Source organism: Tamandua tetradactyla, chromosome 8 (genome assembly GCF_023851605.1).
Source record: "Tamandua tetradactyla isolate mTamTet1 chromosome 8, mTamTet1.pri, whole genome shotgun sequence".
NCBI lineage: Eukaryota > Metazoa > Chordata > Mammalia > Pilosa > Myrmecophagidae > Tamandua > Tamandua tetradactyla.
The window spans coordinates 71082474-71106272 of record NC_135334.1 but is presented as its reverse complement, the minus strand read 5'-3'; the positions used below and the strand labels follow the sequence as shown (position 1 = coordinate 71106272).

At 39.7% G+C, this 23799-nt stretch overlaps 1 protein-coding gene and 1 long non-coding RNA gene across 5 annotated transcripts in view; one reads left to right on the top strand and one right to left on the bottom strand.

The window, feature by feature from the left end:
* Positions 1-9351: 9351 nt before the first annotated feature.
* On the bottom strand, positions 9352-10899 carry LOC143644511 (uncharacterized). The gene is made up of 3 exons (XR_013156742.1): positions 10729-10899; positions 9703-9788; positions 9352-9532 (listed from the first exon to the last, which is right to left on the bottom strand). It is a non-coding gene; the product is annotated as an uncharacterized LOC143644511 (long non-coding RNA).
* A 48-nt stretch (positions 10900-10947) lies between these two features.
* Positions 10948-23799, top strand: part of POLD3 (DNA polymerase delta 3, accessory subunit) — a 70791-nt gene continuing 57939 nt past the window's right edge. The window contains exons 1-3 of one of the 4 annotated variants that reach the window (XM_077113582.1): positions 10948-11135; positions 12441-12496; positions 19393-19495. In XM_077113582.1, the coding sequence (XP_076969697.1) occupies positions 11076-11135; positions 12441-12496; positions 19393-19495 (219 nt within the window). In that variant the 5' untranslated portion in view covers positions 10948-11075. Of the gene's footprint in view, positions 11136-11165; positions 11339-12440; positions 12497-19392; positions 19496-23799 lie in introns of those variants that run through there. The other 3 variants (XM_077113581.1, XM_077113584.1, XM_077113583.1) reach the window with 3 other exon arrangements.

Below are 23799 nucleotides of genomic sequence, written 5' to 3'. Positions count from 1 at the left end.
TCAATCATATTCTGACCATGTTATCTTGGGGCAAGTTCCTAAACATCTGGGAACTTTTGTTCTCACTTGAACAATGGGGCCATGATAACAGTAGCTCCTTGTGTGAGGCAGTTATGCTTAGCCAAGCTGCATATGAGCGATTGCCTGATGTCCTTCAACTACTGAATCCTCACAGCCAGACAAGATGGGTACTACTATTACCCCTGTGGTTCAGATGAGGGCACTAAAGCTCAGAGACATGGAATAGCTCACCCAAAGTCATACTACAAGTGAGTAGCAGTACTAGAATTCAAACCAGACTACTTAACGCCAGAGCTTTATTGCACTTAATCACTTTGTCAGTTATCTTTTGCTATAAAACCAACTCCAAACATATTGGCTTAAAACCAAACCACTGTCGTCTTATTTAATTCACAATTCTGCAGGTCAACTGGGCACTTCTTCATGGATCTGTGGTCCACTGGTGAGTTGGGTGGTGGCTGGATGATCTAGTATGGCTTCACTCAACTATTTGGGAACTGCCAAGCCACTGGCAGGAACTGGCTGTTGGCCAGATGTGCCTTGGTTCTCTTCCATGTGGCCTCTCATCCTCCAGCAGGCTAGCTTAGGCACAGTCACATAGTGGACTCAGGATTCCAAGTGCAATAAGAGAAGGAAAACTCCAGTGCTCAACCATGTTTCTGGTCGAAACAAGTCACAAAACTAGGCCAAAGCCATCATGGAACGGCACTTTCTAAAGGTACAGCTAGAGAGGAAGGAATAATCTGTGGCCATTTTTGCAATCTGTCATAGCTGCTAAGCTATAATTACTATCTCACAGAAATGATAAAATGAGATAAAGGATGTGCATGAGCTTTGTAAAATTTGATAAAGCACTGTCCAGAAGAAAGGTATTGTTTAATCATTAGTATTATATCCACTAGCACCCCAAAATCAATGTCTGATTATTATTTCCACTTTACAGATGAGGAAACCAAAGGTCATAGAGCTTAGATAGCTTGCAGTACTCTTCTGCAGCTTAATTCTTTATTGCTTTGTTCTTTAATCAGTTTTCCTGAGTAGGTCTAGTTTCTCCAGCTTGACAAAAACATTCCTTGAGGATTTAGAACATATCTTCTATTTATTGTGTGACTCCAATTGTGGCTAGCATTGTACTAAACACATGGTAGGCACTTGGTACAGACTTGTCAAATTACTAAATTATTCATTCACTTTTTTAGCAAACATTTATTTAGTAGCAACTATGAACATGGACCCTGGACTCCAGGAATACAGAAATAAATAGCAACCATCCCTTTCCTTAAGGAACTCATTGCCTAGTAGAAGAGAAAGTCAAATCAATACTGTGACCTCATATGATATCAAGACTCAAAGGGTTATGGGAACAAAGAGAAGAAGCCCTAAGCCTTTGCCTTTGAGAAGACACTTGCCTTCTCAAAGGCAAAGGAAACTGGGGGAGTGGAGGGAACACTTCAGGTAGAGGGCACAGCATATGCAAAGGTTTGTGAGTAAGAGAAAGCATAGAATATGAAAGAAATTTTCAACAATTGCATAGGTAAGAAGCAACAAGGGTGTTCTAGTTTGCTAGCTGCCATAATGCAATATACCAGAAATGGAATGGCTTAAGAATAGGGAGGTCAGAAAGGAGGCAGTGGTCATAGCAGAGGTGAGAGATGACCAGACCTGAGCTCAGGGAGGAGCAGTAAGATGGAAGCAAACCTGGCTCCTGCTTTTGAGAGGTAATTTTGGCAAGTGTGGCTCCTGCAGACTGCCATAAAGGAAGGGATGGCTTCTTGGAGAATGAAATACCTAGTGAAAGTGCCCAGCAGATGGATGGTCCCTTTGCCAGGCTGGGGTTCTGAGAGGCAGAGATGTTACCAGAGGCTGAGGACGTATTTCTGGATATGAGCAGCTCTGAGAACAATGGAGGAACCCCAGGTAGGTCAGAAACCCAATCCTATAGGATGGGAGATGAGGCATTCCTTGCTGACTGTTCTCCCACATTTCCCAGCGTCTCTGGCCACATCACAGTTAGGACTGCTCACATGTGGCCTGGCTATGACAATGCCCCTTTCTGAATTTACTGCCCCTTTCTGTTTCAGGCCCCATGTTGGAATGGGGACCGGAGATGAATCAAACACAGGCTTGATTTTGAGCTCATAGCAAACTCAGGGAGAGAGATGCATAAGGTATGAACAGCGCTTCAATTTTTTTTAGCAACTGGTATAAAAATTATCCTGAGAAGAGATTAGAAGAAACTATGATAAGCCACTCTGAGGGTACATGACCAGGGCCTGTGGCCACCTGGTGAGCTGAAAAAGGCAAGGGGTGGTACAAATGCACACACGCCACTCATTCCTAACAAGGAGAAGCGGGCAGATGAGAACGCTCAGTGCTTGGACACTGGCTGAAGAAAGGGAGTTTTGGAGGAGAGAAATTTGGGGTGGGAAATTTTAGGTGTGAAATACAGTAGCTGTGCAGCATGGCCCCTCTCCATACTTATGAACTGTGTTCCCCTAAAAGATATGTTTAAGTCACAATCCCCTGTTCTTGTCAATGTGACCCTAACTGGAAATTGGATTGGTAAAGATGTTATTAGTTAAGATGAGGTCAAACTGGATGAGGGGTATCCTTACAAAAGGAGAGGAACTTTGGACACAGAGAAGACAGCCATGTGACAGAAGCAGGGACTGAGTTAGGCCACAAGCCAAAGAATGCCGGGGATTGCCGGCGAGCCACTGACAAAACCCTACAGATTTTAGAGAAAACATGGTCCTTCTGATACTATTCAGTTTTGGTACTTTTTGTGGCAGCCCTAGGAAACTAAGATAACATTCCTCACATCTTTGATATACTACCCAAATCTCCAAAAGCCTGATGTGATTTGATTTGTTATAGAAATCAGAAGCTGAAACAAAATCAGACTGAGCCAGGCAAGGACAACCACCATCTCGGTTATGTGTATTATCAGCAGGAGACTGTGAGAGAGATACACAAGAAAGCTCAGGAATTTATGGACATACAGGAGTGGAGGGGAATAGGAAGTATTCCAGGCAGTAGATAAAGTAGGAAGTGAAGGTATATGGCTGTGAAAGCACGTACTATCGGTTGGATGTCAAACAAAGTTCGACATTGCTGAAGAGGGAGGTGGGTATAGGACCAGATCCTGAAGGTCCCTGAATACTCCCTCTTCTGCTAAGAAATTGGGACCTTATACCCAAATCAACAAGGAGCTATTGAAGAGTTTTAAGTAGGGAAGTATCATCATCAGCTCTGCATTTTAGAAACATCATCCTAGAGCTGGAGTTAAAGATGGACCAGAGGGGAAGCAGACTGGGGCAAAGATGAAGCTAGAGGAGATGTGGACAGTCATGAATTTATTTTATAAGCAGATAAGCAACTGAAAAAAAAAGAGGATGTGGAAGGTATGAGGTGTGATGGAAGCATCTCCCCATGGGACAAAGAAAAGGAAACAGGGAGTTAGGGGAAATATGATTTTGTCTTTTACTTTAGAGTCTTAAAAGAAAATATCAAAAGGTAAGAACTTATAGTCAACCCAAATTTTATGGAGCATTTAATAGATAAAGTACTGTATAGAAAGATTTGTGTATAGGCACATATGCAACCTCCCTCTGCAGTCTCCAGCTACAGTGCTCTTTGCAGCTCCCAAGGCTGTTGAGGTCCTGGACTTGACCCAAACTTTCATTCATAAAAGGTCACCCCTCTCCCCCCATTTCCGATCATTGGGTCTTTGAAGGATGCTGGATTTCCCAGCTATCTTATCAAGAATGCTACCCTGATAACAGACTATTTAACAATTTCAGTGGTGGAAAGAAAGGTAGACAACACCTTCCACAAATAATATTCTGTAGAGCAACAAAAGGGATTATAGAGCAGAACAATACTTAATTCAATGTTATCCATCCATCAATCCAAGTACTCATTCAGCCAGTTATCAGTCAACAAATATTTGCTAAGGGCCTAGCCCCTGCCAGCAATGGGCACACTGGGGATTGGGAATTCAAGGGTGAAAAGTGCTTTGAAGAATTCCCTTTCATGGGAACTGAGGATCCACCCCATGCCCTCCTCCTGCAGTTTTTCTGGCAATCCTGCCTGGGGATATTGTAGATGGATAAGACCCTAAAATTCCTCACATACATTTTCTAAGACAAGCACCATCACCACCTCCAACCCCATTGCTTAGGCAGACAGGTATAAACTTCATGACCATCCTCACCCCACCCCAGCTTTCCATTTTCACACAGTTAATTGACCAGGGTTGTCTCTATTCACTGTCTTGAGTTTCTCTTCTCAGTCTTCCTCATTCCTTAGCTCTCTGCAATATAGCTTTTGTGCTTCTCATTCCTGTAGCTAAGGATACCAGAGGCCTCCTTATTGTGAAATCCAATATACTTCTCTCAATCTCTATCCACCACTATTTAGGGGAAGTATTTAACATTGTTGGCAATTTCTTTACTGTGGTAAAGAGAACTCACTTCTCCTTTGGTTTCCACACTGCACCTTCCAGTGCTCCTCCCTCTTAGTTCCCTTTTTAGGCCCTTCCTCCTTTGCATGTCCCTTAACTGCTAGTGTTCCCAGGGGTTCTGCCTTCTGTCCCTGGGTTATCTCATCCCCTCCCATGGCCTGAATTACCATAATATGTTGTGGATCCCAAATCTAGGTCTGCATCTGAGCACAGCCTACTATACATCTCCAGCTGGGCACACCCTGCTCTTCTCCTGTCTTAGAACATGGTTTTGTAATGGTCCATTAACTTATCTTTATCCAACTAGGGCCATATGCCTATTATACTCTATTGTTTCTCAAATATATATAGTATGCTTATGGAAGGAACTCAGTTAACATTGAAGAGTAAATGAATGGACAAGCACTTGTCCAAGAGGAACCTGTCTACTGGCTTCTCAGTGTCTTGAAAAAGTTGATAATCTGAGATAAAAATAATAAACTGAAACAATCAGTTGCAATCATTTAAGGATTACAAAATGGGGAATTGTTGAAATATCTGTAGTTAGCAGTGGGGCAACAGCTGATGGTAGAGTTAGAGATGAGCCCTGGTAACCTCCAGCTATGGCTGTATTTAAACTAACATTATGAGGAAGCAGAAACTGTAGTTAAGCCAAAGAAGAAAACCGAATAGCCTTAGAGAGAGAAGACAATGATGATGATGATGATGATGATGAGAGAATGAGTATGAGGCAAATAGAGCTGCTCAATCCATCAAGACTGTATCTATAATGGCTCTTGCCTCTCCTTTATCTGCTACTAAAGCTGAGCCACCTGATGTTTCTTCCAGAAGTCTTCCTCATCCATGAACAATGGGTTTTGAAGCCCATGAACAATGCTCTCTGAGAGGAGGATCATTCACTTCTTTCTATTCTAAATGCTACCTCCAACCCACCCCATCATCCCAAACCCTACAACACACTTTTTAAGATCCAGGAGTAAGGTGCTTAAGAGAAAAATTCTCATAACCAGTTTCCAATTATTTTCACTTTACCATCACCACTCCAAAGCACCCTTTCAGCCTCCAAGGGAAGGGAGAAAGGAAAACAATACACAAAGCAACTGCAAAACTGGTGTGTGTGAATTTGTGCATTGTCCTCTTGCTCTTTTTCTGAATGTCCAAGACAGCAAAGGCAGGGGTGTGAACCTCTGGTGATTGAGCTGAGGGATCAACGGGCTGAAATGGGGTGTGTGTGTATTCTCGGGGCAGAGTGGGATGGTGGTATGTTTGGAATAGGTCACCCTAGTTCAATGTCCTCTTGGCTCACTCACTTTGAGGGATTTTACATTGATTTTTATAAAATTGATAAAGTGTTTTATAACAAGCACCTAGAGTTTTATCTCACCTTCCTTGGACTCCTGCCTCTCCAGATATCAGGACAGTTGATATATTCTGGCCTTGGAGGCTGTACAGTCCACAAGACTGTCAACACAAGATACAGATGTTCTCATAAAGCAGCTTGTATAAAAAAAAAAAAAAGGAAAATACAGGCTTGCTGTGTTGCTTAAAGCATAACAATGGCAACACTCTGTTTTTATTTCTTACATATTTTGTGTAAGGTGAAAGGTGAGATTACATAACGTCTAGCCCTGGATAACTCAAGTCCAGAGTTTTCCTCATATTTCCATCCTCAGGTGGAGTAGGTGCCCCCTTCAGGTTCGTATGGCACCCTGTGCTTCCCTCACACCATTTTGCTATTTACCCTCCATGAACTGTAAACTCCCAGAGATGAAAACCATCTTGTGTTCCCCTTAGTTACATAGGGCCCGATATACAGAAGCCCTTTGGTAATGCTTCTTGAAGGGAGGGTGGGAGGAAGGGAGGGAAGGAGAGAGAAAGGGAGAAAGGAAGGAAGGATGGATCAAATGTCTAAATTCCTTGATGCCATTAAGTCCTGGGTCCTTGGAACTGTGGAACAGTTCTTACATAGTTTTGAGACCCCTGAATCATAATTTTAATCTGGTTTTCCTTGGTTCTAACCTATTACTCTGCCTGGAATGCCAACCCCCAGAGACCAGTGGCAATCTGAAGTCCAGCTAGCTGGTGGGGTTCCTGGGTTGTCCTTACAGGCCCCCTTCCCTACACTGAGACTGGGAATCCTGCCTGCATTTAGGTTAACCCCTCCTCACTCGCAACCAAATATTGAGCCCCATCCAGATTTCCCACACTGTACCTGTCAGAATCATTAGACTCTCTGGTACCAGTAATTTCTGGGATGAAGTGGGGTTGGAAAAAAAGAAAGAGTAAGGTCAACCTTCTATTTGTAACATCAACCTTAGGCTCTTTTTTGAGACCTGGAGGCTGGAGAGTCTTAATCCCATACAGTTCTCACTGCTGGTATCACCTGACACCTGCTGGCCCCCAAAAGTGTTGACTGTGTCCTGTGGTTAATTAATTCTCTGGTTGCTTGATGGTTCTGGTTTCTGGAGACCTGCTTTTGTCAACATTGGGTACTGATGTCAAGCCTCATCCTTAATGAACAGGAAGGGAGATATATTTTTATTTTTATTTTAAGGAAAAAGCATTTATAGTTATAGGTAAGTCCTTTTTTGGAAGTTTGCCTTTTTCATTTCATATAGAGAAAACTTCACAGATGCCTGGAATAAAAAGACGGCTTAATTTTACTTTGGTAAACGCCTGACTTTTTTCTTCAGGATGAAAACATTTATTTTTCTGATTATAGCAATCAAAATTCTCTTGTAAAAACTGACACACATATAAGAAAAAAACTAATATAAAGAGAATAAAAATTATCCAAATCTGATCACCGAAAAACAATCACAGAGTTTAGAGCATAGCCTTTGGTGTCCAACCACCTGGGCTGGAAACACATCTCTGTCACTTACTACCTACATGCTTTGAGGCAAGTTACTTAACCTCTCTGAGCTCCAGTATCTTAATCTACCAAACAGGGATAATAATATGTCTTAGTTTCCAGGCTGCTATGACAAAATTCACATAATGAGGTAGCATAAACAAAGGGAATTTATTGTCTCACAGTTTCAGAGGCTGGAAAGCTTGCTTCCTCCTAAGTTCAGTGGTACTCTGGCTGGCAATCCCCATCATGTGGAATGTCCTCTCCTTTCTCTTCTGGCTTCCACTGACTTCCAGTTTCCAGCTGTGGTCTTCTCTTCTAAGTCCAATTTCCTTTGCGTATAAGGACTTCAGCCATATTGGATTAAGGTCCACTGTCATTTGGTTTGCACACACCTTAACTAATAATATCTTCTAAGGTCCTACTTACAAATGGGTTTCCACCCACAGGACTAGGGGTTAGGACCTGAACATGCCTTTTGTGGGGGACATAATTCAACCCCCTACATAATATTACGTACTTTACAGAATTGCTTTGAAGATTAAATGAAGATATCTAAGTAAAAGGCTTAGCATGGTACCTGCATATTTCATAAACTCAGTGAAAGATTAGTAATAAAAAACACTATCATTTTTTCAATTTTTTATATATTTGTAACCATAACAACATACAAACACGAACATTCTTACCATATGATCATTCCAGTCTTGGTATATAATCAATAACTCACAATATCATCACAGAGTTGTATATTCATCATCCTGATCATTTCTTAGAACACTTGCATCAATTCAGAAAAAGAAACAAAAAAAGAAAATGATCAGAGGGATTACCCCTCCCTCTCATTGACTGCTAGTATTTTTATCTACCCAATATATTTTAGCCTTTGTTTACCCTATTTTTCTTCTAAACCCCTTACCACTCCCTTTCATTGATCACCAGCATTTCAAACTACTAATTTTATTTTAACATTTGTTCCCCCATTATTTATTTTTTAACCCATACGTTTTACTCATCTGTCCATAAGGTAGATAAAAGGAGCATCAGACACAAGGTTTTCACAATCACACAGTCACATTGTGAAAGCTGTATCGTTATACAATCATCTTCAAGGAACATGGCTACTGAAACACAGCTCTACATTTTCAGGCAGTTCCCTCCAGCCTCTCCATTATACTTCAACTAGAAAAATGATATCTATATAATGGGTAAGAATAACTTCCAGGCTAACCTCTTGACTCTGTTTGAAATATCTCAGCCATTGACACTTTATTTTGTCTCATTTCTCTCTTCCCCCTTTTGGTTGAGAAGATTTTTCTCAGTTTCTTGATACTGAGTCCCAGTTCATTCTAGGATTTCTGTCTCACATTGCCAGGAAGGTCCATATCCTTGGGATTCATGTCCCATGTAGAGAGGGGGAGGGCAGTGAGTTTGATTGTTGTGTTGGCTGAGAAAAAGAGAGAGGCTACATCTGAGCAACAAAAGAGGTTCTCTGGGGGTAACTTTTAGGCCTAATTTTAAGTAAGCTTAGCCTATCTTTTGTGGGGATAAGTTTCATGTGAACAAACCCTAAGATTGAGGGCTCAGCCAATTGCTTTGGTTGTCCCCACTGGTTGTGAGAATATCAGGAATTCTCCACATGGGGAAGTTGAATTTTCCCCTTTTCTTGCCATTCCCCCAGGGGGACTTTACAAATGCTTTTTTTTATTCACTGTTCAAATTACTCTGGGATTTATTGGGGCATCACTCTGCACAAACCTAAAAAATCTCACGCCCTACTCAAGGTTCCATGTACTTATGGTGTTCCATTAAATTGTCCACACAAATAAAACACTATCTTAAGTCTCCTTGTTTCCTAATCCAGTGTTCTCCCCCCACTAATTCTCACTGTTTTTTAGTGTAATTGAACTTAAGTCAGTAAACATTTATTGAACACCTATCACATGCTGGTGTGGTGGTGGTTGTTACCATTACATTAGAATGAAGTCAGGTCTAAAACCCAGCTTGGTTATTTAAGTAAACCTTGTCTTGGAACCTATTCATACCTCCCATTAACAACAGAAAATTGATTTTGCATAAACTATCTTGCCTTATTTCTCCTCTGAGTGATGAGAGACTTGAGTTCCAATTCCAGCATGCTTGCTAGCCTGTGACCTTGAAAAATTCACTCCTCCTCTCTGAGTCTCAGCAATCTACTCCATAAAATACAGAAAGTATAATCTATTTACAAGGTTACTATGAAGATTAAATGAAATATCACTCTCAAATCACCTGGTAAAGAGTACCTGGTATATAATAATATAGCCAACTTTTATTGATTTTATTGTATACAGGCATGGTAAGCAGGGTTTATGTATCTCACCTGTAACTCTGGCCAAATGGAATTCTTTGATTTTCTCACCTACTCTTTCTCCCAATCTCAGTCAAGGAAACGGCATCACCATTTACCTAAAGAGTTAAGTTAAAAATCTAAGCATTTTCCTGATTCCTCTTCTTTTGAAATCTCACTCACCAATTTATCAGCAGGTCTTGCTGAGTTTACCCCTAAAACAAAAGTCACCCAATTATTTCAATTCCTACTACTGCTACCCTAGTTTAAGCCACCCCCTTGCTCATTTAAATATCTCTACAAGAATATAAACTACATGTGAACAGCCTCCATGTATTATTGATCACAGCTGTATCCACTGCAGACCCAGTCCCTGATCCTTAAGACATTTTTTGCTAAATGTCTTTAATGAATGTATGCTGCAATGAACTTTCGAAGTAGGTACTGCTATTAACTCCAATTTATAGATGAGGAAACAAACCCATAGCGATTGAACAATTTACCTAAAGTCACACAACAAACAGCAAAGCCAGGATTTCAATCTGGGCAGTCTAAACTCATCTATCCATTGTGTTGTGGAACTGAACTTCACTGCTTTATGCTAACGTCAACTCTTAAGGTTTTACTGGCTGATATTAGGAAAAATTTCAGTTGAAATTCTGCATGAAGTCTTCTCCAAATTTCCCTCAGAATATGGTTCATTGGCCCCTTCACACAGCCTTGGAGACCCAGCAAGATATGGCTCATATCTCCTCATTGGCCCTTCTTCCTCCATTCCAGTATAATGCACTCTCTTCTCCTACACGAACTCTTATCTCTTCCCAGCAAATGTTCCGGTCATTCTCTGAAACACAAATTTCCCCTGAAAAACCTAACCTAATTTCTCAATCCAGGCGGATCATAACAGGCAGCACTTTCTCCCAGCCGGCATCACTTTGTACTCAAATTACTTATTTCTGTCTTTATTGCTCAATGCTGTGTCCCCAGTGCCTAAAAGTGTCTGGAAGATACTTAATAAATATTTATTAAATAAATGTATGGAGAACAAAGATTATTTACCAATTTACAGGTGATGAGACTGTAGCTCAAGTATTTTGTCCACCTTCAATCATTAAGTAGCAGAGGTGAAATTCGAACCTAAGGTTCGAGACAAACTCTTTCCCAGCACGCCCTTCCTACAGCTTCTCATTTCCGCCCTCCCCTACTAGCTTTATGCACTGTACTTGAGCCTGCGCCATGACTAGTTTGACCCCCGGACGGCCGCCGTAGCGCGTTGCCTCCGTTGCCATGGGAAACGACCTCGGACCTGGGAGGGAGGGGGGAGGAAAGACATTTCCCGCCGGCGGGAGCTGTGGCTGTGGCGGCGAGGGCGGCTCAAAGGCCGCGGATTTCAGCGCTGCGGCACCATGGCGGACCAGCTTTATTTGGAAAATATAGACGAGTTCGTTATGGACCAGAACAAGATCGTGAGGAGCTAGGACGGGGGAATGTGGGCGTGCGACTGGGGTTGTGGGTATGGCGAGGGCTGCCAGGGGCCTTGACCCCACCCCCGCTTGTGGCGTCGTGGGAATTGGCCGAGGGAAGATAGTTCCCCACATCTTCTGCTCCTAGGCGGGTGAGGGCCCTCCGGAGAGGTCTTCTAGTTCGCGCGTGCTTCCGTGTCCCTTGGGTAGGCGTGCTGTGGACTCTGCACAGGGCAGGAGCCAGGGAGGTCCGGCGTGGTGGGAGGGGTTTTGGCGCAGAATGTTTTTAAGTCGTTCCAACGCCAGTCACATAAGCTGTTTGGCTTTAAAAAATCCCTGGTTTACAGTTGAGAAAATTGCATCTTAACTGGTTTAAGTGACAAGTTATTTAGCGTCCTGACGGTTCTCTTCCTGAAAATCTAGGTATTGATATAGGCTTGGTTTGCCTCACAGGATTGTGTGAAGTCAAGTGAGACGATGGGTGTGAGTGCACCCTGATGCCAGCTGTTGCTTTTGAGAGTCTACTGTGAGCTAGGGCACTTTGGATACACGTTATTTGCATTTAATTTTTACAGCGACCCACCCAGAGGTTGCTGGTAGTATCCCTAGAAGAGGAAATTAAGACAAAGGGGCCTAATAACTTGGTTAGTTGTGGTTAGATAGACACAGCCTAGGTCGGTCTCTTACTTCAACTAATGCTTTCTTTTACATCACATTGTCTTTGCCTTAACCTATTATTGGAAGCTCAGCATTTAGAATTGTTAGGCTTTAGGAGACTGGCAGGCATACTGGGTCAAGAAAGAATAGAAGGAACGCCAAGACTTAATGCCAGAGTTCCCCAGCTAACCTTTGATACAGTATTCATTGCTTTTTTCATTCATTCCCTGACCCTGGCACCATCTGTGCCCTTTAATGATTGTAAGGCTGCAACTTGCCTTGGAAGTTTCTGAGTTGTGCACTTCAAAACAATACTGTTTCTGGGTGAGTTTTGGGATAGTTTTGGGTAGTGGACCCAGACAGGGGCAGAATGTGAACAAAGGGCCTTGATAAAACAAGAAATGTGAGTCAATGAGAGCTTTTTCTTTCCATATATATTCAGCCTTTGACATGAACTTTTTAGTGTTTGTAAGAAAAATGTTAATCCTGCTTGTCCAGATGGGTGCTTTTTGGCAAAACTGGGGTGACATCTATTGTAGTTTATAAGACATAATAATAATAATAATAATAATAGAATCTTTAGGAGCAGCCTTTTGGAACTAATCTGCATTGTTGAGTCATTAATATTTTAAAAATTGCTTCTTCTTGCAGGTGACATACAAATGGCTGAGCTATACACTAGGGGTTCATGTTAACCAGGCCAAACAGTAAGTCCAGTTTACTACTAATTTTAACCACACTTGAGTTTTTTGTTTTTAACTTTACAGATAGCTAGGTTGGGACAAAAAAAATTTTTCTTGGGCAATGGTAAAGAGTATTATTTACTACCTTGTACTACCTTTAGTGCCTTGTCTATTTTAGGAGGTAGGTGGACTGGTGTACAAATATGTGATGATAAATTTACTGGATTTATTTGCAGCCTTACCCTCTGGGTGACATCACTGTACTTCAAATTTATTAAATTAGCCAATTACATTTATATCTCAGACTTGTATGTCTGTTATATTACATCTTCAGAAAGTCCTTAGTCTCCTTTCCAGATACTGGAACACTTGTACAATGAGGTCAACAGGTGTTTGATACAAGCTGTGTAACAGAGAAGAAATATTTAAGTGAAACTGAGAGACAGTATATAGGATGGCTCAGACCATTTTCCTCCTGGGTTTTTGCCATGTCCCTTTTTCTTGCTGAAACTTGTGATGAAAGGCCAGCTTTTGAATTGACTTAAAAATTTTTTGACTGAAAATGTGCAAGTATTATCACTGTCCCAAAGGGAGGAATTAGAGAACAGCTCAAGGACACTTGTGTTGGGTTAGATGACCATTCAGTTTGTTTCATTCCCAAGGGTTTGTTTTATTCCTCATTTTTGACCATTCCTTCAGGATAGAAACTTTGAGTCATAGGAGTATCTCATAAAAGTTTTAGAAAATCCCTGATCTCTAAATGGCTTGATTTGGCTTTAAGGGTTGCTGTTTGACAGGTCTAAGAGTCTGACTTTGGCTGTGATGTTTACTCCTTTGAGACCTGAAGCTCTTAGCCCAGGAATGAATTTGGACTGGTTTTAACTATATGAGATAAGACCATTTCTAGCTCAAACCCAAGAGATAAAGGTAACTTTGGGAAAGTGAAATAAAGTAGCCTGCAACTTTACTATAAGTACCCTGATTTCCTATAATTTTTATAGCATTAACAGACTGTCCAGTTTCTATCATCCCATACTACTCCCTACCTTAATTATTATTCTCTTCCCATATTTGCTTTTCTGTTCTTCAGGAAGGAACAAGCCTTAGGACCTTTGCACTGTTCTCTCTGCCTGGAATGTTCTTCTTCCAGCTGTCCTCATTCTTCAGGTCTCAGTTCAGATTTCACATGTAACTCTTTAAGAGACCTTAGAGAAATGCTGTCTTTTAAGTATCCTCACCCATCCCTAATACTTTGTCATAATACCTTGTGATTGTCTCTCACATTTTTTCAATTCTTTTTTTTAATTGGGATATAATTCACCCATTTAAAGTATACAAATCAAAGTTTTGTAATATATTCAGAGTTGTACAACCAATACCACCATCAATTTTAGAACACTTTCATCATCCTCAAAAGGAACCTGTGCCTGTTAGAAGTCACTCCATAGTTTTCCTCAGCACTGTGGTCCCCCTTCCCCACTGTCTTAGGTAACCATATCTACTTTCTGTCTCTATAGGTTTGCTTATTCTGGGCATTTCATATAAGAGGAATCATATAATATGTGCTTTGTGTGTGTGTGTGTGTCAGCCTTCTTTCACTTAGCCTATAGTTTGCAAGGTTCATCCATGTTGTAGCATGTATAAGTATTTCATTCCTTTTTATGGCTGACTAATATTCCATTTTATGTGTATACCACATTTTATTTTCATCAACTGATGGATATTTGGGTGTTTCTGCTTTTTGGCTATTGTGAATAATAATGATGCTGTGAACATTCGTTTATAAGTTTTTGTGTGGACGTATGTTTTCAGTTCTGGGTATATCGCTCTTGAGGAACTGCCACACTGTTTTCCAAAGTGGCTGCACTATTTTACATTTCCACCAGCAATGTATGAGGGTTTGTTTGTCCATATCCTTACCAATTTTTTTAATCTGTCTTTTTGAATTTAGCCATCCTAATGGGTATGAAGTGGTATCTCATTGTGATTTTTTTTTAAATAAAAAGTTATTTTATTCAATATATTTGAAACAATCATCTGCAAATTTAACCTATCCTTAAAAATAGGCACTGTTTTAGTATAATCCCGTTTATGTACAAAACTAACAAACCCTTTACATATTCACATTTATGTTTAAGTGCACAGAAAAAGGCATGAAAGAATATGTATTATTAAATGCTGGGAACCTTTAGGAAGTTAATGTGAAAAGGGAGATAATTTTTATTCCATATACTTCTAAATTTGAATTTTTCATTCATGTATTTATAGATTTTTTTTTGATAAAGGTTCAAAAGCACCAAAAAACATTTAAAAACAATGCTTAAATTAGTAACAAATACCTGTCTTCTGACAATGGAGTTTTGTAGTAGATAATCTTCCTTGGAAAGTAATACGTTGGCAATAGGGTGCAAAGACGGAGAGCAAATAAACTATAATCCTGGTAGATGTTTATTTATCAAATCTCATTAGTGGAGTCTTCAGCTGGCTTTTAAAACAAGGGCTATTTCATTATACTGGCATACATGGCAGACCGTATGAGTACAGCAAAGATCAATTGTCCATAGATGAGAGGGTCCATATCTGAACACTCTATTCTATTCCATTGGTTAGTATATCTATCTTTATGCCAGTACCATGCTGTTTTGACCACTGTAGCTTCATAATATGCTTTAAAGTCAGGTAGCGCGAGACCTCCGACTTCATTTTTCTTTCTCAGGATACTTCTAGCTATTCGGGGCACCATGCTCTTCCAGATAAGTTTGGTTATTGGTTTTTCTAGTTCTAAAAAGTAAGTATTTTGAATTTTAATTGGTTTTGCATTGACTGTAAATCGATTTAGGTAGAATTGACATCTTAACTATATTTAGTCTTCCAGTTCATGAACACTGTATGCCCTTCCATTTATTTAGGTCTTCTGTGATTTCTTTGAATAGTTTCTTGTAGTTTTCTTTGTATAGGTCTGTTCTAGTTTGCTAGCTACTAGAATGCAATATACCAGAAACGGAATGGCTTTTAAAAGGGGAAATTTAATGAGTTGCTGGTTTACAGTTCTAAGGCCAAGAAAATGTCCCAGTTAAAACAAGTCTAAAGAAATGTCCAATCAAAGGCATCCAGGGAAAGATACCTTGGTTCAAGAAGGCCGATGAAGTTCAGGGCTTCTCTCTCAGCTGGAAGGGCACATAGCGAAACGGTGTCATCTGCTAGCTTACTCTCCTGACTTCCTATTTCATGAAGCTCCCTGGAAGGCGTTTTCCTTCTTCATCTCCAAAGGTTGCTGGCTCGTGGACTCTCTGCATCCCTTGGCCACATCGTTCTGCTCTCTCTGAATCTCTCATTCTCCAAAATATTTCCTCTTTTATAGGACTCCAATAAACCAATCAAGACCCACCCAAATGGGTGGAGACATGTCATCCCTTAATCCAGTTTAACAACCACTCTTGACTAAATCACATCATCCAGGGAGATGATCTCATTACAGTTTCAAACATACAGCATTGAATAGAGATTATTCTGCCATTATGAAATGGGATTTATATTAAAACATGGCTTTTCTTAGGGCTTATACTTCCTTTCAAACCAGCACAAGGACTTTTGTCTCTTTAGTTAAATTTATTTCTAAATATTTTATTCTTTTGGTTGCAGTTGTAAATGTAATTTTTTCCTTGATTTCCCCCTCAGATTGTTCATTACTAGTGTATAGAAACACTACAGGTTTGTGAGTGTTGATCTTCTAACCTGCTATTTTGCTGTACTCGTTTATTAGCTCTAGTAGTTTTGCTGTGGATTTTTCGCAGTTTTCGACATACGGTATCACACCATCAGCAAACAGTGAGAGTTTTACTTCCTTTCCAATTTTGATTCCTTGTATTTCTTTTTCTTGTCTAATTGCTCTGGCTAGAACTTCCAATACAATGTCGAATAACAGTGGTGATAGTGGACTTGTCCCTGATCTTAGTGGGAAAGTTTTCATTGAGGATGAAACCATTGAGGATGATATTAACTGTGGGTTTTTCATATATTTCCTTTGTCATTTTGAGGAAGTTCCCTTCTATTCCTATCCTGTTTTCAATAGGAAAGGATGTTGAATTTTGTCAGATGCCTTTTCTGCATCAATCGAGATGATCATGTGGTTTTTCTGCTTTGGTTTGTTGATATGGTATATAACATTAATCGATTTTCTTATGTTGAAACATCCTTGCATACCTGGGATGAATCCTACTTGGTCATGTGTACTTCTTTTAGTATTCTGCTGCATTTGAGTTGCTAGAATTTTGTTGAGGATTTTTGCATCTATTTTCATTAGAGAGATTGGTCTGTAGCTTTCTTTTTTTGTAATATATTTGTCTGGTTTTAGTATGGAGGTGATGTTGGCTTTGTAGAATGCCTTAGGTAGCTTTCCCTGCTCTTTAGTTTTTTTGAAGAGTTTGAGCAGGATTGGTAGTAATTCTTTCTGGAGTGTTTGGTAGAATTCACATGTGAAGCCGTCTGGTCCTGGACTTTTCTTTTTGGGGAGCTTTTTAATGACGAATTTAGTTTCTTTACTTGTAATTGGTTTGTTGAGGTCATCTATTTCTTCTCGAGTCAATGTTGGTTGTTCATGCCTTTCTAGAAAGTTGTCCATTTCATCTACATTGTCATATATATTAGCTTAAAGTTGTTCATAGTATCCTCTCATTACTTCCTTTATTTCTGTGGGGTCAGTGGGTATGTCTCCTCTTCATTTCTGATTTTATTTATTTGCATCCTCTCTCTTCTTTTTGTCAACCTCGCTTAGGGTCCATCAATCCTACTGATTTTCTCATAGAACCAACTTCTGGTTTTGTTGATTTTCTCAGTTGTTGTGTTCTCAATTTCATTTATTTCTGCTCTTCATTATTTCTTTCCTTTTGCTTGTTTTGGGATTGCTTTGCTGTTCTTTCTCTAGTTCTTCCAAGTGGACAGTTAATTCCTTGATTTTTGCCCTTCATTTTTGATATAGGCATGACACTGCGCTTTTTCTTCTAACACTCTCCCTATTCCGCGTAAGCCACTATGGCCTCCTTTCTGTTAAATCTTGTTACGTTCTTGCATAAGAACCTTTGCCTATGCTGTTCTCTCTGCCTGAACATTCTTCCCCAAGATATCTAATCTACATTAGTGACTCCTTCAGGGCTCTGCTTATGAGGCCTTCCCTAAACACCTTTAATGTAAAATAACAAAATTCCTTCTCAGGCACTCTCCTTACCTTACCTTACCTTATTTTTCTCCGATAGACTTACGACCACTGATTATTATGTGTTTATTTTTATGTTTATCTTGCTTTCTTAGAGTATAAGTTCTAAAATGGTAGTAACTTTAACTCTTTTGCTCCCTTCTCTATCCCCAAGGCTAAAAACATTTAGTAGATACTCAATAACTATCCACGGACTGAATGACTTGAGTTGCATTTCAAAAAACCCACTTCACTGTGGCAATTGTGATGATAAATGGGGTGGGGGTGGGAGTGGGGGTGTGAAGCATGACACAATTGAAATAGTCCAGTGAAAGGATTTGGAGTGGATAGAATCAGGAATTACTTGGGAGAGAGAATTGATAAGACTTGGTAACTCACTGGATAGGGAGAAATGGAGAAGTGAAGGAGAATGACTCAGATTTCTGGCTTGGGCAGTTTGAGCAGATGATGTTGTTGGGGATAGATGAAGCTGTGGGGATAAATGAAATAGGTCAAGTAGAGTATATAATAGGCTGATCAACCATCCTAGTTTTCCCAGGACTTGCCCAGTTTTAGTACCAACAATCCCACACCCTGGGAAACCCCTCTGATGCAGGGAAACAAAAAGTTGGCCACCCTAATATATAGAATGAAAAGATATCTAAAGTCAGAACACCAGCTATCTGTTAAAGAAAGGGAGGAGGTAGACATCTGGACAGGAAGTGGAGAAGAGGCAGTTAGAATGTAGGAGGAAACTCAGTTGGGCATGGTTTCATAGAATCTAAGAGAGCAGATGTTTTAAGAAGAGAATGATCTTCAGTGTAGATTGAGTTTACCTTGGGATTTTTGAGGTTCTAGCTGTCCTTGGCAGAAATATGACAGGTTTTGAAAATTCAATGTTTCTTGAAATAAAAGACAGAAATAATATCTTTTGTTTTCTTTTTCTTGTTAAACCGAGGGGAGCCGGCTTTTGGTAATGTTTCTGAAAGCAAAATTATTTTTGCCTTGGGTGTTTGACTACCTCAAATTTTGAACACTCTGAATTCTGGGCAGTGTAATAAAGTATTGTCTTCTGCAGTTCTGAAATAGCGTTGAATTTTAGTGATCATGAAATTGATATTTCAGGGCTAGAAGGGACATTTGTGATCATCTACTTAATAGTTCTTAATATTTTAGTGTAATGAACTTTTTTGAGAATATATTAAAAATTCTGAAGTCTCTCTCCAAAAGAGCATGTACACATTTTGCTTATAATTTGGGGGTGAAAGTGGGTTATAGATGGGCACAAGGATCTCAGGTTAAGGGAATGTCTGATTTAGTATACCCTTCCATTTTGTGCTTCTGTATACTAAGAAGCTTAGAAAAATTAACTTCTCCAGGTTTTCCATAGCTAGGTAGTTAACTGAATTTACTCTTAATTTAGTATTCTATCCATTATATGCCATTGCCATGTGCCATGTTTTAATGCAGGTTGAATCCTTCTTGGCCTGTGATTTATTTTAGTTCACTTACTGGGTCACTGTGCTAACTCAATACAAATTGACCCCAATCCTCATTCCCATCTTTTAAACTCTGTCCATCGACTGATTCCTTTGCAGAAAAAATTCTGCTGTTTAGAGAATTTGATGGGCTATCATATTTAACATGTCTAATTTTTAAATCGTGAATTAATCATTGATATGATTAAAAACTCTTACTAATGACATGTGCCTTCTTTTGTTTGGAACAGGATGCTGTATGATTATGTTGAAAGGAAGCGGAAGGAAAATTCAGGAGCCCAACTGCATGTCACCTATTTGGTTTCTGGCAGTCTCATTCAGAATGAATATTCTGTAAGTTCTCAGAATCTTAATATTGAGCTTAAATGTGTTTGCACTATAAAACATGTTATATAATATTATAACATGGGGAAAAAATATGAAAGCTTAAAAAAGCCACTTGAAGGTAGTGATTACTTTGGATTTCAGGGTAAATTTTAAAAAGTTTGGGTAATATCTTGACTGTGATACAGAGACTGAATCCTCATTATTATGTAGTTTGTGTAGGCAGTAAGACATAAGGAGAGTGCTGTTATTTCTTATTGCTCTTTCTTCTTGAAGATTATTGGGGATAATGGTGAGTAATTTCCAGTGTGTTCATATTTCAAGCCACAAACTCTGGTGTTCAAAAAATATGCTTTTTTTTGTTTTCATCTTAATATGATGGTTAAGTTCATGTCAGTCTGATTAGGTTATGGTCCAGTTGTTTGGTCAAATAAGCACTGGCCTGGATTGTTGCTGTGAGGGTGTTTCCTGGATTTAAATCATTAGTCAGTTGATTGCATTTATGGCTGTTCACATCTTCAGTCAACAAAAGAAATTGCCTTCAGCAATGAGAGAAGTCTCATTCAGTCAGTTGAGGGCATTAAAGGGATAATTGATGATTTCAACAGTTAGAAAGAAGCATGTCTATCTCTACTTCAGCCACTATTTTCTCCTGGGGAGTTCATCAGACCTTACCTGGGAGGTGGGGCAAGATGGCAGCATAGTGAGGTGTGGAATTTAGTTAATCTTCCAGAGCAGCTAGTAAATAGCCAGAAACAGTACAGAACAACTGCTAGGGCTACATCAGCGACTATACCATATAACAGTCTGGACTAGGTGAAATAGCTGAGATCCCATACAGAACTGTAAGTCCCCCAAGCTGCCGAGGCCAGTGCCCCTCCTCCACAGACACAGTAGGTTGTGTCCCTGAGGGAAAAGGAAACAGTCTGTGCTGGTAGAAAGGTCTTAGCTAAACCAAGTTCCAGTTGTGGAATTAAAAATTTTGACTTCTATAAACAGGTCCCCAGCACAAATAAACCTGCAATTAGCAGTAAAGGAACTAGGTAGAGAGGTTGTGGGGCTAACTGGAAGAAGAAAAAAAAAGCTGAAAACCAGAGGCTTTTTGAGTTGGACAGCACAAACACTGGAGAAGGGCTGGACCCCCAAAAAGAGGGCACATAAAACCTGAAGATACATAGAGCCACATACTGATTTTTTTTTTTTTTTTTTTGCAGCTTTACAGTAACCCTTTATTTTTAAATACCGACATCTTGATTTTAGACCAGTGATACTTCTGATCTCCAGAAGTCTGATATGATAATAAATTTGTATTAAGTCATTAAGTCTATGGCAATTTGTTATAGCAAAAATAGGAAACAAATACATTTGCTTACATTTTGAGAATACCAATTTAAGCTCTTGATTGACAAACCTGAGGAGCAGCATTTGACTCTGAATAGGCTTTTTTTTTTTCTACTACTTAATAGCTCTTTAGATAGAACTGGAAGCATTCTCAGGCTCTCAGCACTGCCCCAGGCAATGGAGAAATTGAGCTTGTCTGAGATACAAAGTAACTAGTCAAGTGAAAGAAGTTAATTCCCTCAAGGATGTATCTTCCCCACTGTGTTGTAGTGGAATTCCTCTTTTAAGGAATTCAGGATCCAGGGACTGGAAAACTGAAGCAATTAAAGCCTTCTTCCTCTCTGAACTCAGTCTCAGCCACGCCCCTGGCAGGGAGTATTTGCTGAAATTAAAGGCACCACATCTCTTTCAGCTGGTGGGAAGCCACTGGCAGACAAGCAAAGCATGCTGGGCAGGATAGGAAAAACAGAGTCTAGACACTTCATAGGAAAGTCAGACAACCTGCTGGGTCTCACCCTCAGGGGAAACTGAAGCTGGTTACTCTTTCCTCCTGAGACACAGACCTGTCTGGTTTGGGAAAATCTGACTGGGGTCTATAATAGCTGAGGAGACCTTCCTCAAAAATAACAACAACAAAAACGGCTCCATATAGACAGGACGAGAAACAGAATAGCAAGGACTGAAAAATTCTGATCAGTTAAACAGAACATTCGGTTGAACTGAATGTCAAAGAACAGATAGAGAACAAAGCTATCCAGTAAGAAAATCCTACACAAAAGAGTAAAAACAACCCTCAAAATAAACTAAGTAAAGAAATCAAGTGCCTGGAGGCAAGCAGAAATAGTCAGTCATACTAGGAAAATTGCAGATACGGCCCAATCGAAGGAACAGACCAACACTTCAAACAGGATGCAGGAGTTGAGACATTAATTCATGATGTTTGGACCGATCTGCAAAATGTCATCAAAAATCAAACAAGTTGAGGGAGAATATAAAGAAGACATTGGGTGAGCGAAAAGAAGAACTGGAAAATTTTAAAAAGCAAATCACAGAATTTAAAGGAATGAAAGGCACAATAAAAGAGATGAAAAAACAATGGAAACCTATAACGATAGTGTGCTGGTTTGAAATGATGTATGGACCCTAGAAAAGCCATGTTTTAATCCTAATCCCATTTTGTAAAGGCAGCCATTTCTTCTAATCCCTATTCAGCATTGTAAGTTTGGAACTGTAATTAGATCTCGCTAGAAATGTGGTTTAATCAAGAGTGGTTCTTAAACTGGATTAGGTTGAGGCATGTTTCCACCCATTTAGGTGGGTCTTGATTAGTTTCCGAAGTCCTATAAAAGAGGAAACATTTTGGAGAATGAAGGAAATTCAGAGAGAGCAGAGCAGAATGGTAGCTACGAGAAACAGAGTCCACCTGCCAGCGACCTTTGGAGATGAAGAAGGAAAATGTTTTCTGGGGAGCTTCATGAAACAGGAAGCCAGGAGAAGAAGCTAGCAGATGACGCCGTGTTTACCAGGTGCCCTTCCAGATGAGAGAGGAACCCTGATCATGTTTACCATGTGCCTTTCCAGATGAGAGAGAAACCCTGAACTTCATTGGCTTTCTTGAACTAAGGTATCTTTTCCTGGATGCCTTTGATTGGGCATTTCTACTGACTTGCTTTAATTGGGAGATTTTCTCAGCCTTAGAACTGTAAACTTATTAAGTTCCTCTTTTTAAAAGCTTTTCAGTTTCTGGTATATTGCATTCCAGCAGCTAGCAAACTAGAACAAATAGATATAAAGAGGTAGAAGAAAGGATTATTGAACCAAAGGACTGAACATCTGAAATCTGACACACAAAAGAAAATATAGGGAAAAGAATTGAAAAATATGAGCAGGGTCTCAGGGAATCGAATGACAACATGAAGCTCATGAATATATATGTTGTGGGTGTCCCAGAAGGAGAAGAGAAAGGAAAAGGTGGAGAAAGACTAATGGGGGATATATTCACTGAGAATTTCCCATCTTTTATGAAAGAAATAAAATTATACATCCAAGAAGTGCAGTGTACTCCAAACAGAATAGATCCAAATAGACATACTTCAAGGCACTTACTAATCAGATTGTCGAATGCCAAAGACAAAGAGAAAATTTGGAGAAAAGTAGTCCTTCACAAACAAGGTAAGTCCAATAAAACCATGTGTGGATTTCTCAGCAGAAACCATGGAGAAGAGAAAGCGGTGGTGTGATATATTTAAGATTGTAAAAGACAAAAACTGCCAACCAAGAATTCTGTATCCAGCAAAATTGTCCTTCAAAAGTGAGGGGGAGATTAAATTTTCAGACAGTCGCTGAGAGAATTTTGACTAACAGATCGGCTCTGCAAGACATACTGAAGGGAGCACTAGAGGCAGATAGGGAAAGGCAGGAGTGAGGTCTGCAGAAAAGTATAGAAATGAAGACTATCAGTAAATGTAAAAAAAAGGAAAAAAAAGATATGATATAAAATCCAAAAGACAAAGTGGTAAAAGAAAGTACTGCCTTTACTGTAATAACATTAAACGTTAATGGATTAAACTCCCCAGACAAAAGACATAGGCTGGCAGAATGGATTAAAACAGGACCTATCTATATGCTGTCCACAGGAGACTCATTTTAGATCCAAGGATAAAAATAGTCTGAAAGTGAAAGGTTGGGAAAAGATATTTCATACAAACAACAATCAGAAAAGAACAGGAGTAGCTATACTTATATATTCAGCAAAGGAGACTGCAAATGTAAAACAAATTTTTTTAAAGATATGCTGGTTTGAAAGGATGTATGTATTCCCATTTTGTAAAGGCAGCTGTTTCTTCTAATCCCTATTCAGTACTGTATGTTTGAAACTGTAGTTAGATCATCTCCTTGGAGATGTGAGTCAGTCAAGAGTGGTTGTTAAACTGGATTAGGTAGAGACATGTCTCCACCCATTCGGGTGGGTC